General features: G+C 45.4%; 2 protein-coding genes across 8 annotated transcripts in view; both read right to left on the bottom strand.

Annotated features, from left to right (window-relative positions):
* Positions 1–2,698, bottom strand: part of LOC118502710 — a 48,149-nt gene extending 45,451 nt beyond the window's left edge. The window contains exon 1 of one of the 3 annotated variants that reach the window (XM_036035257.1): positions 2,600–2,698. The gene's annotated coding sequence lies outside the window, so the exon portion shown is untranslated. Of the gene's footprint in view, positions 1–2,134; positions 2,330–2,599 lie in introns of those variants that run through there. The other 2 variants (XM_036035256.1, XM_036035255.1) reach the window with 2 other exon arrangements.
* Positions 2,699–9,665: 6,967 nt separating this feature from the next.
* LOC118502711 lies at positions 9,666–12,277 on the bottom strand. Of its 5 annotated transcripts, none has more exons than XM_036035262.1 (4): positions 12,061–12,277; positions 10,480–11,819; positions 10,294–10,410; positions 9,666–9,860 (listed from the first exon to the last, which is right to left on the bottom strand). In XM_036035262.1, exons 2-4 carry the CDS (start codon positions 11,794–11,796, stop codon positions 9,843–9,845), a joined length of 1,452 nt encoding a protein of 483 aa, XP_035891155.1. In that variant the 5' UTR covers positions 11,797–11,819; positions 12,061–12,277; the 3' UTR covers positions 9,666–9,842. The 5 variants fall into 5 exon arrangements, with proteins under 5 accessions (XP_035891155.1, XP_035891154.1, XP_035891151.1 ...); XM_036035261.1 differs by having other exon boundaries at positions 10,480–11,827; positions 12,061–12,273; XM_036035258.1 differs by lacking the exon at positions 9,666–9,860 and adding an exon at positions 9,950–10,070 and having other exon boundaries at positions 11,896–12,273.
* Between the last annotated feature and the right edge of the window lie 320 nt (positions 12,278–12,597).

Raw genomic sequence — 12,597 nt, 5'->3', positions numbered from 1 at the left:
TCAGCATTCTTAGTAGTCCCGCACGGTGGTAGTGATTCATCATGACTAAAGTGCTGATCTCACAACGGTGTAAACAAAGTGTGATACACGGACGCCACTGCCAAGTGTCTGTCGCACACTTCTCCAAAACGGCGGTGAGCAGTTTAAATGGATGTTCAGTTTGGAAGCGTTGATGGCATGTTCGGCTGCCTGTCTCACCCGGGGGAGCTTGTCCGGGGGCTGTTGCAAAACTGATAACAGGTAAAACAGGGAGGGACCGACTCGCTCGCTTATCTGACAACTCTTTACACCCAGACAAATGGCTGCCGTCGCCCGTGTGTGCAATAATGACGTCTCCGTCTGCTGGTGGTTTGCAGTCCCCATAGGCCATATCTTCAAACCAAAATAAAACCCAAACAACTTCTCCCTCATTAGTGTGTGTGCCGATGCATTTGATGAGCGGACACGATCAAACACACAGGCACCCCTAGCGAATAACTTTACTGAGCACAGTTGGGCACATTCGAATTTCGGGACGGCTTCAATTTTCCCACCCCGTGTAGACGTGGAAAGATAAAAAAACACACACGCACGGTTCGGTGAGCTTCGACGCATTTCCCCTTTTTTCCCACAGAATCGAAAAACCGAACCCTCCTGTGGTAGCAGCGGACAGCTGACGGTGCATCGAGCAAACGAGGACCTATGCCGTGGGACAAAATTAGTATTCCTCTACAGCGAATGGGGAATCTTCGCACACGGCAAACAAAGATCAACGAGGGAAGCGAAACCCTTGAATTCGAAGGATGTACGAGGGTGGAAAGCTCATTTCCTGTCTTATCTTTGTTTCTTTCCCGACAGGCCACAGGGGAAACGGACGCGTTTTTTGCACGATTGATGAATGAATCTGAATTATTTCCAAGCTACCAATCAATCACTTGTCCTTCGAAGGTTTTGTTTCTTCCTTCTCGCCGCACTGTTGCATATTTTGAGCATCGCCCGGATTCGAAACCCGCAGCAGATGCATATTTTACGGCGTTTTCCAAGAAAATTCTACATTCACTTTGCACCTTTCGGGCGAAGCTTCGAGATGGAAAAAAAGCCGAAACACCCAAATCAACAAAGAGAAGAGAAAGAAAGGTAAGAAGATAAATTTTAAATGCATCAGCCGGCTCGAAAGAGTGGAATGAGGCATCGAAACAAAATAAAAGCGCATTAAGAAGAAGGCAGTAACAGCAGCAGCAAAAACCCTACGGTGAAATCAAAGCGCACATGAATAGAAGGGGATCGAGAAAAAAAGGAAAAACAGAAAATCTGGCCCAAATAGCAGTAAACCGTGTGCGGCAGGACAGGAAAATGATCTTGAAAAGGTAAGAAATAAGGGAACCTGAAAAGTGGAAGCAACGCAGAAAAAGGCGAAGAAAAACAACAACACTAGGAACTTGTTAGTCTTCCTCTTCGGTAACGAAAAGAGAGAAAATGAGATAGAGAAAAGAGGGGGTAGGACAAAAAACAAACCAAGAACATGTTAGAAAATGAGCATCGAAGAATTCAACATTAAAAGGTAAGAAGCGAAACACAGAGCGGTCGAAAGGGAAAAAACAGTGAAATAGAAACAAAAGAATAGCAAGCGGACGCAGTAAGATAAAGCAAAGACATGATAACAAGAAAGGTGCAGAAGAAGAAAGAGAAGAAGTTGAAGCTAAAACATAAACAGCAGAAGCAGCAGCATCATCATCATTGGCAGCAGAAGCACCAACAAGAGAAGGAGCAACAAGAGCGAGAGATGTGGCACGGTAACAAGATCACACACGTTCCGCCAGGTCTCGCTGTTCCAAACGAGTGTCCGGAATGGAACAAACCGAACGAAAAAGTCCGATAAAATGGAACACACACACACACAGCGAGCTGCCGAAGCTTTGCTGGCTTCTCCACACCACACTGCAGTAATGCAGCCCCAAAGTCTGCCCCAAAGCTCACAGCACCACACACATGCGCACCGCACGATGAGGGAGGTTAAGCAAGCGAAAACCTCCACACACAGGTACAAAGGTCCAACACGGTCACCTCAAACGCTACCAGCTCACACCAAAGAACGGCCAAATCACGATGCATCAACACACCAATTTCACCCCTAAATTTGTGGGGTGGTTCTTACACGTGAAACTTTTCGTGAACAGTTTTCACTAACCTCCAGAGCACCTTAACACAAACACACACTCCGGCCTCTGAAAAGAGTACAGGTAAAGCTTCGACAAAACCGCGAAAACAGCACGGTGAAAACGCACGCACGGAAAACGCACCGAACACGCAGCAGACCTGCGCCGTTGAGCGATGGGGAGAAACTAAGAAAAAGACCTGCGCTGCCAGCCCAACAACAGCACGTACTGCTCTCTCGCCACTTGGTCTATCGCGCGCTCTCTCTCTCTCTTTCCCTTCATCTCTCTGAGGTGACCTGTTGAGCACACACGCACACGACTGCACAGCTTACCGGGCCAGTGCGATCTAATCCCGCCCGCACCGCTACTTTCTTGTTTCCCCCTCCCATGTTCAACCCCAACCACCCAACCCAATCATCCCCCCATTGAACACAAAAAATAGCAACTCCCCATTGAAAACACACCTCGATCGACGCAGTCACTACTGCGGTGTACGGTCATTGCCTACTTTGCAGGAAGGTTTCCTCGCTTCCGAAGCTCTTGCTTTACTTACTCAACCCGCTCGCGCTCTCGTACTGGGTGCGCGAACGCACAGGGCAATTTTGGTTCAGCTGTGTGCGTGTGGAAGCGGTGGCTTAAAGGGTTTCTTCTCTTGGATGAAGTGTGTTTTCTCACTTTTTTTAATACTACATAATATTTATTTTATGTTTTCAAGTATTTAGTAAAATTATGTGAAGTAATTCCTATTTTGCAATTATTTCAAATCGATTTTTTTATAATTAAAATCATATCATTTAATAATTATAGAGATTTTTTAAAGAAAATCAAGTTGATAATATTATAGAAGAAAACAATAACACGAACTTGAAGAGGATACAGATGTTTATAGTGGTCCAAATTAAACCCATTCTTGGAAAGAGAGTACACCTGATACATTTAATAGTTTAAAGAGCTCTAATATTTCCCGAAAAATAAATCAAAATAATAGAAATAAACAATCTACGATCAAAAAAATTTTTAATTATAAATCAACTTATAGCAGCCAAACTGTTTGGATAGTTTCAAGTTATTCTTTCACAATGCATATTTTAATATTATGAACGATTAAAACTGGTATTTAAATAAATTGAAATGATCAATGGCAGCCTAGCAACTATTGAATAAGAAGTTAACAAATAAGATTCACTGTATACAGTGATCGACCATAGAATAATAGCATCTTGTTTTATAATATAGATAATATAGATATCAAAAACATAGGTACAACCAAAGTAAAATAAAATGAACGCGTTTTTTAAGTAAAACTGAAATAAAAAATGTCCGAAGACAATCTTTCTATAATTTATAATGTGTCTTTGTGTTTTTTTTTTCAATGGCCAATCCCATCTTATGATATTAAACAATAACATAAGATTATTCCTGACAATACGACGTCTGTCCGTAATAATTAATAAATAAATAGGATTATTCCTAAAATTCAAAATTCAAATAAAATAGTTTTGGGCATCCGCTTTTGATATTTTTGTTATAGCTGTTTATAGCTTTGTTATAAACAAAAACTCTAATTGTTAAATTTACATAAATTCTTCACTTTATATCCATTTTTTTTGTTCATAATCAATGAATAGTTAATTTTTGTACGTAAACAAAATTGATATAGGAAGTTAAGCTGTTAAGATATTTTTTTTATTCATTAAAAGCAGCCTGGTGTTGCTTACACAAGATAAAATTTAAATAAAAAATCAATATACATACCAAAAGATGCTGTCTAGAGCTACTAATCATAATAAACTTCTTCTTCTTTGATACTACAACCCCGAAGGGCTTCGGCCTTCTTAACTTCCGGCTTTACTTAACTAGATTTAACTCGTAGATGGATAGGCAGTCCTGCGTACGGGGAGGCGGTCCGGGTGGGATTTGATCGCAGAAATTATAATATTTTATGTTTCATAAAAATATTTCTTATTTTTTCAATATTTTGACAGAGGATATTATCGTATGTTTAAATCTTTCATATTTTCCCATATTTTGAATTTTTTAATCCATCCATTTTGAAGCCATTTTGCCAAAAAGTACACTCCAGCATTCTGAGCAAAAACTTTAAATCAAATTTCATAACCAAAAAAGTCCGTAAGCTTCACCACAAATTTCATAAACTATTACATAAATAACAACGATAATTTAATGCCACACCGGAATGAAGCAAAACCCCTGTACATGCCCGAAAAGAAGCATGAAGCAAAAACCGTGCGAACTGATTCATACCACATCGGCCTCGGCGATACCTTCCTGCCGTCTGCCGTTCGCCAGTTCGCCCCGACCAATGGAACACCTAGGATTCCCACTGTGATGGTGCAAGAATCAAGGTTTTCCTCCCGCCAGCTGCCTAATCTTCGGCAGGTAGCTATGGACGTGTTTAGGATGCTGCCGATTTGCGAATGGCGAGTCAGCAGGAAGAGCAAGACAGCACCGGTCAGATACGGCCAGAACCTTCGCTCTTCCTACAATTCAAACGCACGTTGCTTTTTGAAGGCTGTTTGGTTAAAGGCTTTCGGTCGGTTAGTTAATCTTGTTGCGCTCTAAACTGTTTACAACCTTCTTGAAGACTGTTGAACCTTTCGGCCGTACCTGCGATCGGCGTCGAGCACGCTTTGCCGTATCGTAAAGCAACTGGTTTTCTGGTTGTTGTGAGTCGTTGTGTTTTTGGGAAGTTTAAAGTTCGGCGATGCATGAAACGTGTTCGTAAACGTAAAGGCTTCCGGCGTGTTTCGACCAAGTATGGGTTCTTTTTTTATGGAAGGTGTTAAGCAGCAACATAATTTGTTTCAATATGGTTGAAATCATCTCATGATCCATAAATGAATATTGATTCCAAGCAATAAATTGTTAGGAATTTTAAATATGGGAGACTCGAGCTTCAGACAACTGTCAAGGAACAATGAACTGGATTTTTCAGTAAATCTTGAGATAATCGTTGAAGTCCAACATCTGACCCCAATCGTCAGTCGATCAAAATGGCCCCGGAATCGATTGTTTTCCCGATAATCGATCCAAGAAACCTCCGAGCTTTTGTCTCACTATCCGGTCCATCTTACCGCAAAGCTTCTAGATCTTCCAAATCAAATGGACGGTAGAACCCTGAAGCCCTTACAACAAAAGGCCCCCCATCCCGACACAATCAACCGATTATTACCGTGTACCCCCAATTACCGGGGACCACCGTGGCAAAAGGGTGGTCGCCACATCCCGATATCAAACCCCAATGATCACGACCAGCAGCGTCCGAGACTGTACACCAAAAACCCAACCAAGCCAATCCCCCAAGATCGTTGAACTCCCCTTTCTTTTGCGTTTGGATGTTCATCGTTTTGCGGCGAACGTCTTCCCGAACCGACAAGAAGTCGTCCGGTCACTGCTGGAAATGGGGGAGGAACGTTATGCCCTAGCATTCTAATGCTTTGTTCTTCGATGGTCCATCCGTGGGTCCGTGTGTGTGTGTGAGCGAAGAAAAGCTGGGCACCGAACCGAACGCGATAATTGGTGAGTCATGGAGAAGGGAGATAGTGATCTGGACCTGAAGAATGAACGCGACCGAGAAAGCTTTGCACGGGTACACAAAAGCCATGCCCCAAAGGCAACACTCCATTGGAGGTGAATTGCGAAGACCTGTTTCTGTTGAAGAAACGATTTTTCGATACCGTTGATCGACAAAACTGGACGCAACGCACCTACTTCAACTGCAGCTCTGCAGTACGAGCTCAAAATGTATCGACGACGCTGATGCACTGTCCAGCTTTGAACGAGATCACGTTTTTTGGGGTGCCCGATGTCTTTCGAAACCGCCTCAAGATGGGCGCTTCGTGTGAATCTGCCATAACGGCAAGATTAGCTTCAGCTGAAAACGGACAGTTCACCCTTCGCCTTTGAGGTGGCCTTGCTCAACTTCTCAATTCCGCAAAACCCGGCACCAAGAGTTTTGAACCCTAATCGGTCAGCCATAAAAAGCATCAAAACTGTGACGCTCACTCTCCATCACACCGAATCAAGCGCAGATAGGCACCGACTTCGATATCTTTAAACCCAACACGCCACGAGTGGCCACACATTGCTTCATCGCCCGACAGCATCCACGGGCTGCATCTTCCAAGTACAGCTGTGGATACGCTCGCTTGGTACAGCTGTGGATACGCTCGTATGGTGGTTGATTTTCTCATTTATTATTACTCACTTTTACGGGTGGTTGTTTTTTTCTTTTTTTATGATTCATCAAGCGATCGGTTGTATAACGGCAACGTTTTGACCACAGTTGCAACGGCCGTGCCGGATTGCATTGCAGCGAGGGAAACAACAAAAAGCCGACGGCGGTATAGCTCAGCGGTGTAATTTACAAAATTATGTTTCACCACTCTCAGTTTCCACCAGCCGAATCGTTCCAGCGATCGCGGTGGTGATCGCGAAAGGTAATGCTGTACTGGATCAGGCAGCTCGTGGTGGTAGTTACCGCAGCCGCAGATTACCACCTTCATCTCCGATCTCATGGCGGCATATTAGAGACGTCAGACCGTTGCCCAAATATTTGGACATCTAAGAGCACCAAGGTGCAAGCAAGGTCTTCGCTTCGCTATGGTTCACGTACCGGCCTGTGTGACCTTTCCGGGCTTAGACATCTGATGGTCGCCAGAGAGTACATTGTGCCAGTTACATCCCATCGGGCAGGTTCTTGGCCGCCGCGAGGCAACCCCCAAAACTGCCACCGGTACAGGTGGCATTTTTGGAGAACCCTACAGCAGCACCGATGGATGACTGTCAATCATGTGCGCGGAGCGATAAATTATAACGAACCGTTTTGGTGATACTTGAACACTGCTCCTTGGAATTTGGGTCATTTGAAGACGAACGAGTGTATGAAAGGTGTATCGGCTTGCAGCGTAGCGCATAATGAATTCCTACTGACATTCAAGTGCTTCAAGCTACAGTCTTGCGGATCGAAATGGGCGCTCAGCTTCCTTCGTTGGGGTTTTGCTATAATTTATACAGCGCGCTCTTCAGCTATTTCACCACGCGAGCGAATAAATTGTCGGGAAGTCCGGGAGGGGGGAGTTCGGTTCGGTTTCATAAATCTTACCCTCCACGGAGCGTTTGCGTTCGATTCCGTACTTCTTAATTGCTTCTCCGCGCTCCAAACCGTGTCTTGGGTGATCTGTGCGCGGATATTTCATTTAAGCTTGTTTGATTTGCTTTTTTCCCTCCCGAGCCAGCGTTGGTCCAGTTCTGTCGGTTAGTTTCTTCAAATTCTCACGCACACACAACTAGTTCAAGGCCACCCGACACCCCCAATATTCAGCGTGGAGTATGCTACATGCAGGCAGGTAATCCTAACTGACAAAGGAAAACTTTGTGCAGAAATTTATTATGAGGTTTTTCTTTGGCGCTTTTCCAGCAGCGTGCGAATGGTGCTGGCGCAAGCTGCGAAGATTGAAGCTTCCAGAATACGTTCCAAACCTCCCGGGAGCGGTGGGACCTTGCCGGAAGAAAACAAATGTTTCCGTTCCGTACTTTCCGCAGCAAAAGCAGCGTTAACGGCTGCTAGGTGGGTTGAGAAGAACCAAGCGCCAACGTTGTCCCCAATGGCCCTGACTGTGGTTGTGCTAGAAAGCGAAGAATCCTGCTAGCTCACGATAACGCGTCCGAAGAAGCTCGGACTCGGTAGGAGACCGTGGCTCGAAAACTTAAAATGCATCTGGGTGCAGCTGGGTTTTATTACTGTTTGCAGTCAGTTGCAATTCCTGTTTACTAACGTGGTTTAATGGTTCGCTAAACGGAACCGATGCAGACCATATTGAACCGCTTTTGTGGCGTTCTTCGAGACGTTGCAGGGTTGGGCAAGCTTCCGAAATGAGCGAGTGCATTTTACTTTTGGCTGTAATTGCCTTCATTGTTAACCAGCACTTTACGGTTTGGACTTGCGATGAAAGCTCGGCAGCGCTTGACACAACAAGTCGTTAATTATGTGCCCTTGGCTGAACACGCAAACGCTATATGGACAACAGTCAGAACCAGCCGAATGAAATGATGATCAGTACTTGCTACGAGAGACCGATTCAGATGTCATTCGACAGTAACAGAAGTATCAATACAATCAAGAACAATATTCCATCTAATTCTCTTTTTTATTTAGCGCTCTTAGCTCACTACAGATTTCCTCGATATCGCTTAGAAGTCCTCGAGCATCGTCGTCTGCCTCCACCACCACTCTATCTCAGTTTGGACGTACCAGGCCTCCTCAGTCCATGTGAACGTCCCAAGAAGACTAGGTCGTCCGGTATCTTTCTCATGACATGACCGACCCACCGAAGCCCTACGATTATAATGCGAGACAATTAGCGAGCACGAATGTGAGGTAACCGTAAATCTCCATTGTTATTTAATAAATATGGGGCCAAAAATGCTTCTGGATATCTTCCAGAAAAATATTCTTCCAACCATATTATGAGCTATTATCTGGGCAGTCCAGATGACTGACACAGGACTGACTAAGGGTATATAACCAAAGCAAAGAAGTCAGAAACATCAGGCCGACATTCATCAGGCCTGACGCTTTATTGCCTAAGACGAAGATGAAGATAGTCCCAACTGTGACCGTCGCCCCAGATGTTCTGAGTGACGATGTTTTCTGATCAACCGTAGTGATATATTCTACTGAGTATTATATCTCTAAACATTCATGACACCCCGCTATGAATAAAGTATGGACAGAAAGGTACAAAAATAGAGCAGCTCTGTCATAGTAAAACATCAGCAAATCATTGTTAAGAAATAAGTGTTTCCGGATAAAAATTGTTAAAAGTTCAATAAACTGCAAATTTCGTATTGCATTTGAAGAACCCTGCAGTCCTCAACTTATCTGAAAGCTTTTGCCATTCGTCAACACTATTCTCCTTTGCAACCGATCAAGCAAACGGTACGGTGCTCTGTGCTGTTGCATGGACCACTTTCCTTCTTCTTCGACCACTTCTTCACATTACCCGTTTCACATTGCTTACCCTTGTTGCTTCTCACAACGGCAGGTGTTCAACTTGTTGAAAGAGCGAGCCTCATGATCAGATTCGAGTTCACATCGCATCGCATGTTTACTTCATCATCCTTCCCAAAAGGAACGTTCCAAAGCGGAATCCAACAAGGAATCCAGCCGAGAATCTTCTCTCCTCTCGCTGTTGTCTTCGTTCTGTCGTCCATTGCTAAACTGTTTGTCCTTCGTATGCACTTTGTTTTCTCAATGCAGTTCTTACCCAGCACGTACCGGACACCCGGGCCGGGGAAGCGACCTGATTATGTTCGCTCGATTGCGCGGAACAAAAGCACCACTGCGAATCAATCAGCTGCCGTAATAAAGGAAGCACAAGACACCTCAGCCAAACCTCTCACCAGTGCGAATTGCAGTCTTGAGCCAGGAATGGGAAGTACATAATGAACGATAATTCGCAACAGCGCGACAGACCAGTCAGAACAAAAGGGGGATGGATGGATGGATAAAATTTTCAAACAAAAGGACACGTGTTTATTGTTTTCAATGTAAACTTTCTTTTTGTTTTGTGGTGTGGAGCTGTGTTTTACCAGCACGATGTAAAGGTTTAAAATTTAATTTTCCAATCATTCAATTTTGATCACAACCATTTTTTCGAAGTAGCCTTACCGAACTGTATGCCCTCAAAGTGATTGTATCATCTGCGAAATTGAAAAAAACAAAAAACAAACAAAACCCATAAGAACGCGTGCTCACGATCGACCGATGAAACGAGGCCTTAAGATTATAGTTTTGCAGTACAGTACACATTGACGGATCTTTATTGCATGAGCTAGCGATCAGTCACGTCGCACTACGATCCTCGAAACGGCGAGCCTAGCTTTCCTTCGGGGCTGGTACAGACTGAGCACCTGTCGGGATGGAGAAGGGACGGGTCGGGTGCGGATGAAAGGATGGGGGACAAGATGGGCGAACAGTGCGGGACACAAAATAGAATCAAACATGGGGAACATGGTGTTAGCGATGGTAAACGGTGAGTACAAACACGCAGACGAACGTCTCCCATCGAGTCATCGAGCTTGGGGAGGTTTTCGGGAGAACCTGTTAAGGAAATATACTTGCTGGTGACAGTACCAGTGAGGAGTTGCAACTCTTCAGGATCCCACGGAGCAGCGTCACGTCGTCGGGCGTCAGTGCCCATCCGCTCAGCTGGCCAACGCTCTGCAGCTCCGGACAACGGTCCATCAGTATCTACCAGAGTAATCAGACCATGAATGTCACAATTCGCGAAGATCTCCAAATTTCGTCCCCAAAGCTTACCTCCACAGATGCGATTGAAAGGTACGGTGCCGATGTAAACCAAACGTCCTCCAGCTGATAGAAGTCATGCTCGATCACCATCGAGCTGATGTCCTCATCGGAGAACGTAACCGCATCCACCGCCAACCGGCGCAACGTAGTCGTGTGACAGATGAAACGACGCAAGCTAGGTTTCTGAATGGGACTGCTCAAAATCTCCAACCCTTGCAGGTTCGTGAAACTATTGTCGCCCGTGAACGTCAACGAATCCATCATGTAAAAGTCGAGATCGATCAAGTTCGGACAGGAGCGTACGAGCCGATCGATCTCCAGCGGTCCATAGCCCTTGATCACGGTCAGGTGGTAAAGGGATTTGCCAACGTGCTCCATCAAGTCCACCAGCTCGTACGAGCTAAACTTGTACAGCTTCAGCCGGCGTAACTTTACCGATCGCAGCTTCTCCAGTATACCTGCCTCCGGTGAGTCCAGATAGATGTGCTCCAACCGTGGACAGGAACGTACGATCGCATCCAGCGTCGCCCCGTCCGTTTCCGTGTCGTGCACGTACACCAAGCGGCACTGGAAGCTCGCTTCCTTCTTCTCCAGTATGTACTGCAAACTACGGCCAACAAACGAGTACGACTGCAGTGTAGCTAGGTTGGGAAGGTTCTGCAGCAACAGTGCTACATCGGTATGGCAAATGTTTTCCTCCCCGAGCGATCCAATATCTACGTAGGTGAGACAGTTCCGGGACTCCCCGTAACACAGATACTCAATACCGATCTCCGTAATGTCCGTTTCGCCGCTTATGTCCAGCTGTCTCATACACTTGCTATAGTCGGCAATGTGCTTCAGCAGGTTATCGTTCGCAATGTGCGGGATGGTCAGCTTGGTCAGGTGCGGCAAACGCTTCACAATCTCGAACATGTAGCACATGCACTCTTCCTTCACCCAAACACCCTTCATGTTTAGCTGGCGCAATCCACGACCCTGGGCCGCGATCACCTGCAGTATACGCTCGTAGTACGCGAGGGGAAAGATCTCCGTCACCAGACACTGGACGCCCTCGTTCAGCAGCATCTGCAGACAGCAGAAGCGCATCGAAGCTTCGAGCGAGTCAGAGCAGAGGATCACACGCAGCAGATCCTCGTAGATGTTGCTCGTGGCACCCAGATTGTCCATGTACGAGTTGATCTCCACCATCAGCAGCGTGTAGTCGGGTGGTATTCCGAACGCATGGCTCGTCTGTACCATGGTACCGATCGCGCCCACAATCGTACCAGCCAGCTCCGCCAACGTCAGTTCGCTGAGTGTGCGAACGGGGAGCTTTTTGGACATTTTGCCCCAAACACTTGAATCACCTAAAAAACTACAAAATTTTACTTAAGGCCGCAAAAAAGTAATATGGTCACTGCATTCCCCGATTTGCGTCTTAACTGGTTTTTTGTTACGGCAAATTCGTCACCAAACAGCGTTAGGGTCCAAATGTTTCACAACAGCAATAATTGACACCTTGTAGGCATGCGCGCCTTGGCGCTCTCGGCGAATTCTTTTTTGCTTATATAAGGCCAGGGACCGACTAAGGCTACCGGGTGCGCTTACTTTTCACCGTCGCAGATCAAGTGCACGTGTGAGAGTGCGAGTTGCTCGAAATGTATCACTTAGTTCAACGCTTAGCACTTGGATCGTTACTTAAATGATCGTAACTCTCTAGCTCCTGAGCCTGTCCCGATCGGAATATTTTGACAAAATGCTCGCTCGGGGCTAAACTGACATCGCGAGTGGTGGCATGCGTGTGTCGGACTATTATTTTTAAACTATGCGCAGCGGATTGTTTGTACACAAAACTGGCCGCAGTTCTTGCTTGCGCCTGCGTAGTACTAGGACATAGAGTTGAGAATGTTTGAGACGCCATGACACAGTGTGCCTAGTGATAGGGTCGTATTGCTTGACGTAAAGAAAACTGTTCTGATTTTGGAAAACTGTCTGGATTTTTTTTAAACATAAATATCAGTCGCGTGATCCAATTGGAATTGGTTCCTCCAATTGGATGCTAAATGCGTACATTGTGAATATTTTCAATAGTATTGTTTGACTCTCTAAGGGCTCTAAGCTCTAAGAGCGCTAACGGAAAAAAAT

This window comes from Anopheles stephensi, chromosome 2 (assembly GCF_013141755.1).
Source record: "Anopheles stephensi strain Indian chromosome 2, UCI_ANSTEP_V1.0, whole genome shotgun sequence".
NCBI lineage: Eukaryota > Metazoa > Arthropoda > Insecta > Diptera > Culicidae > Anopheles > Anopheles stephensi.
The sequence above is the reverse complement of the archived record's forward strand: the minus strand, read 5'-3'. Positions and strand labels throughout refer to the sequence as shown.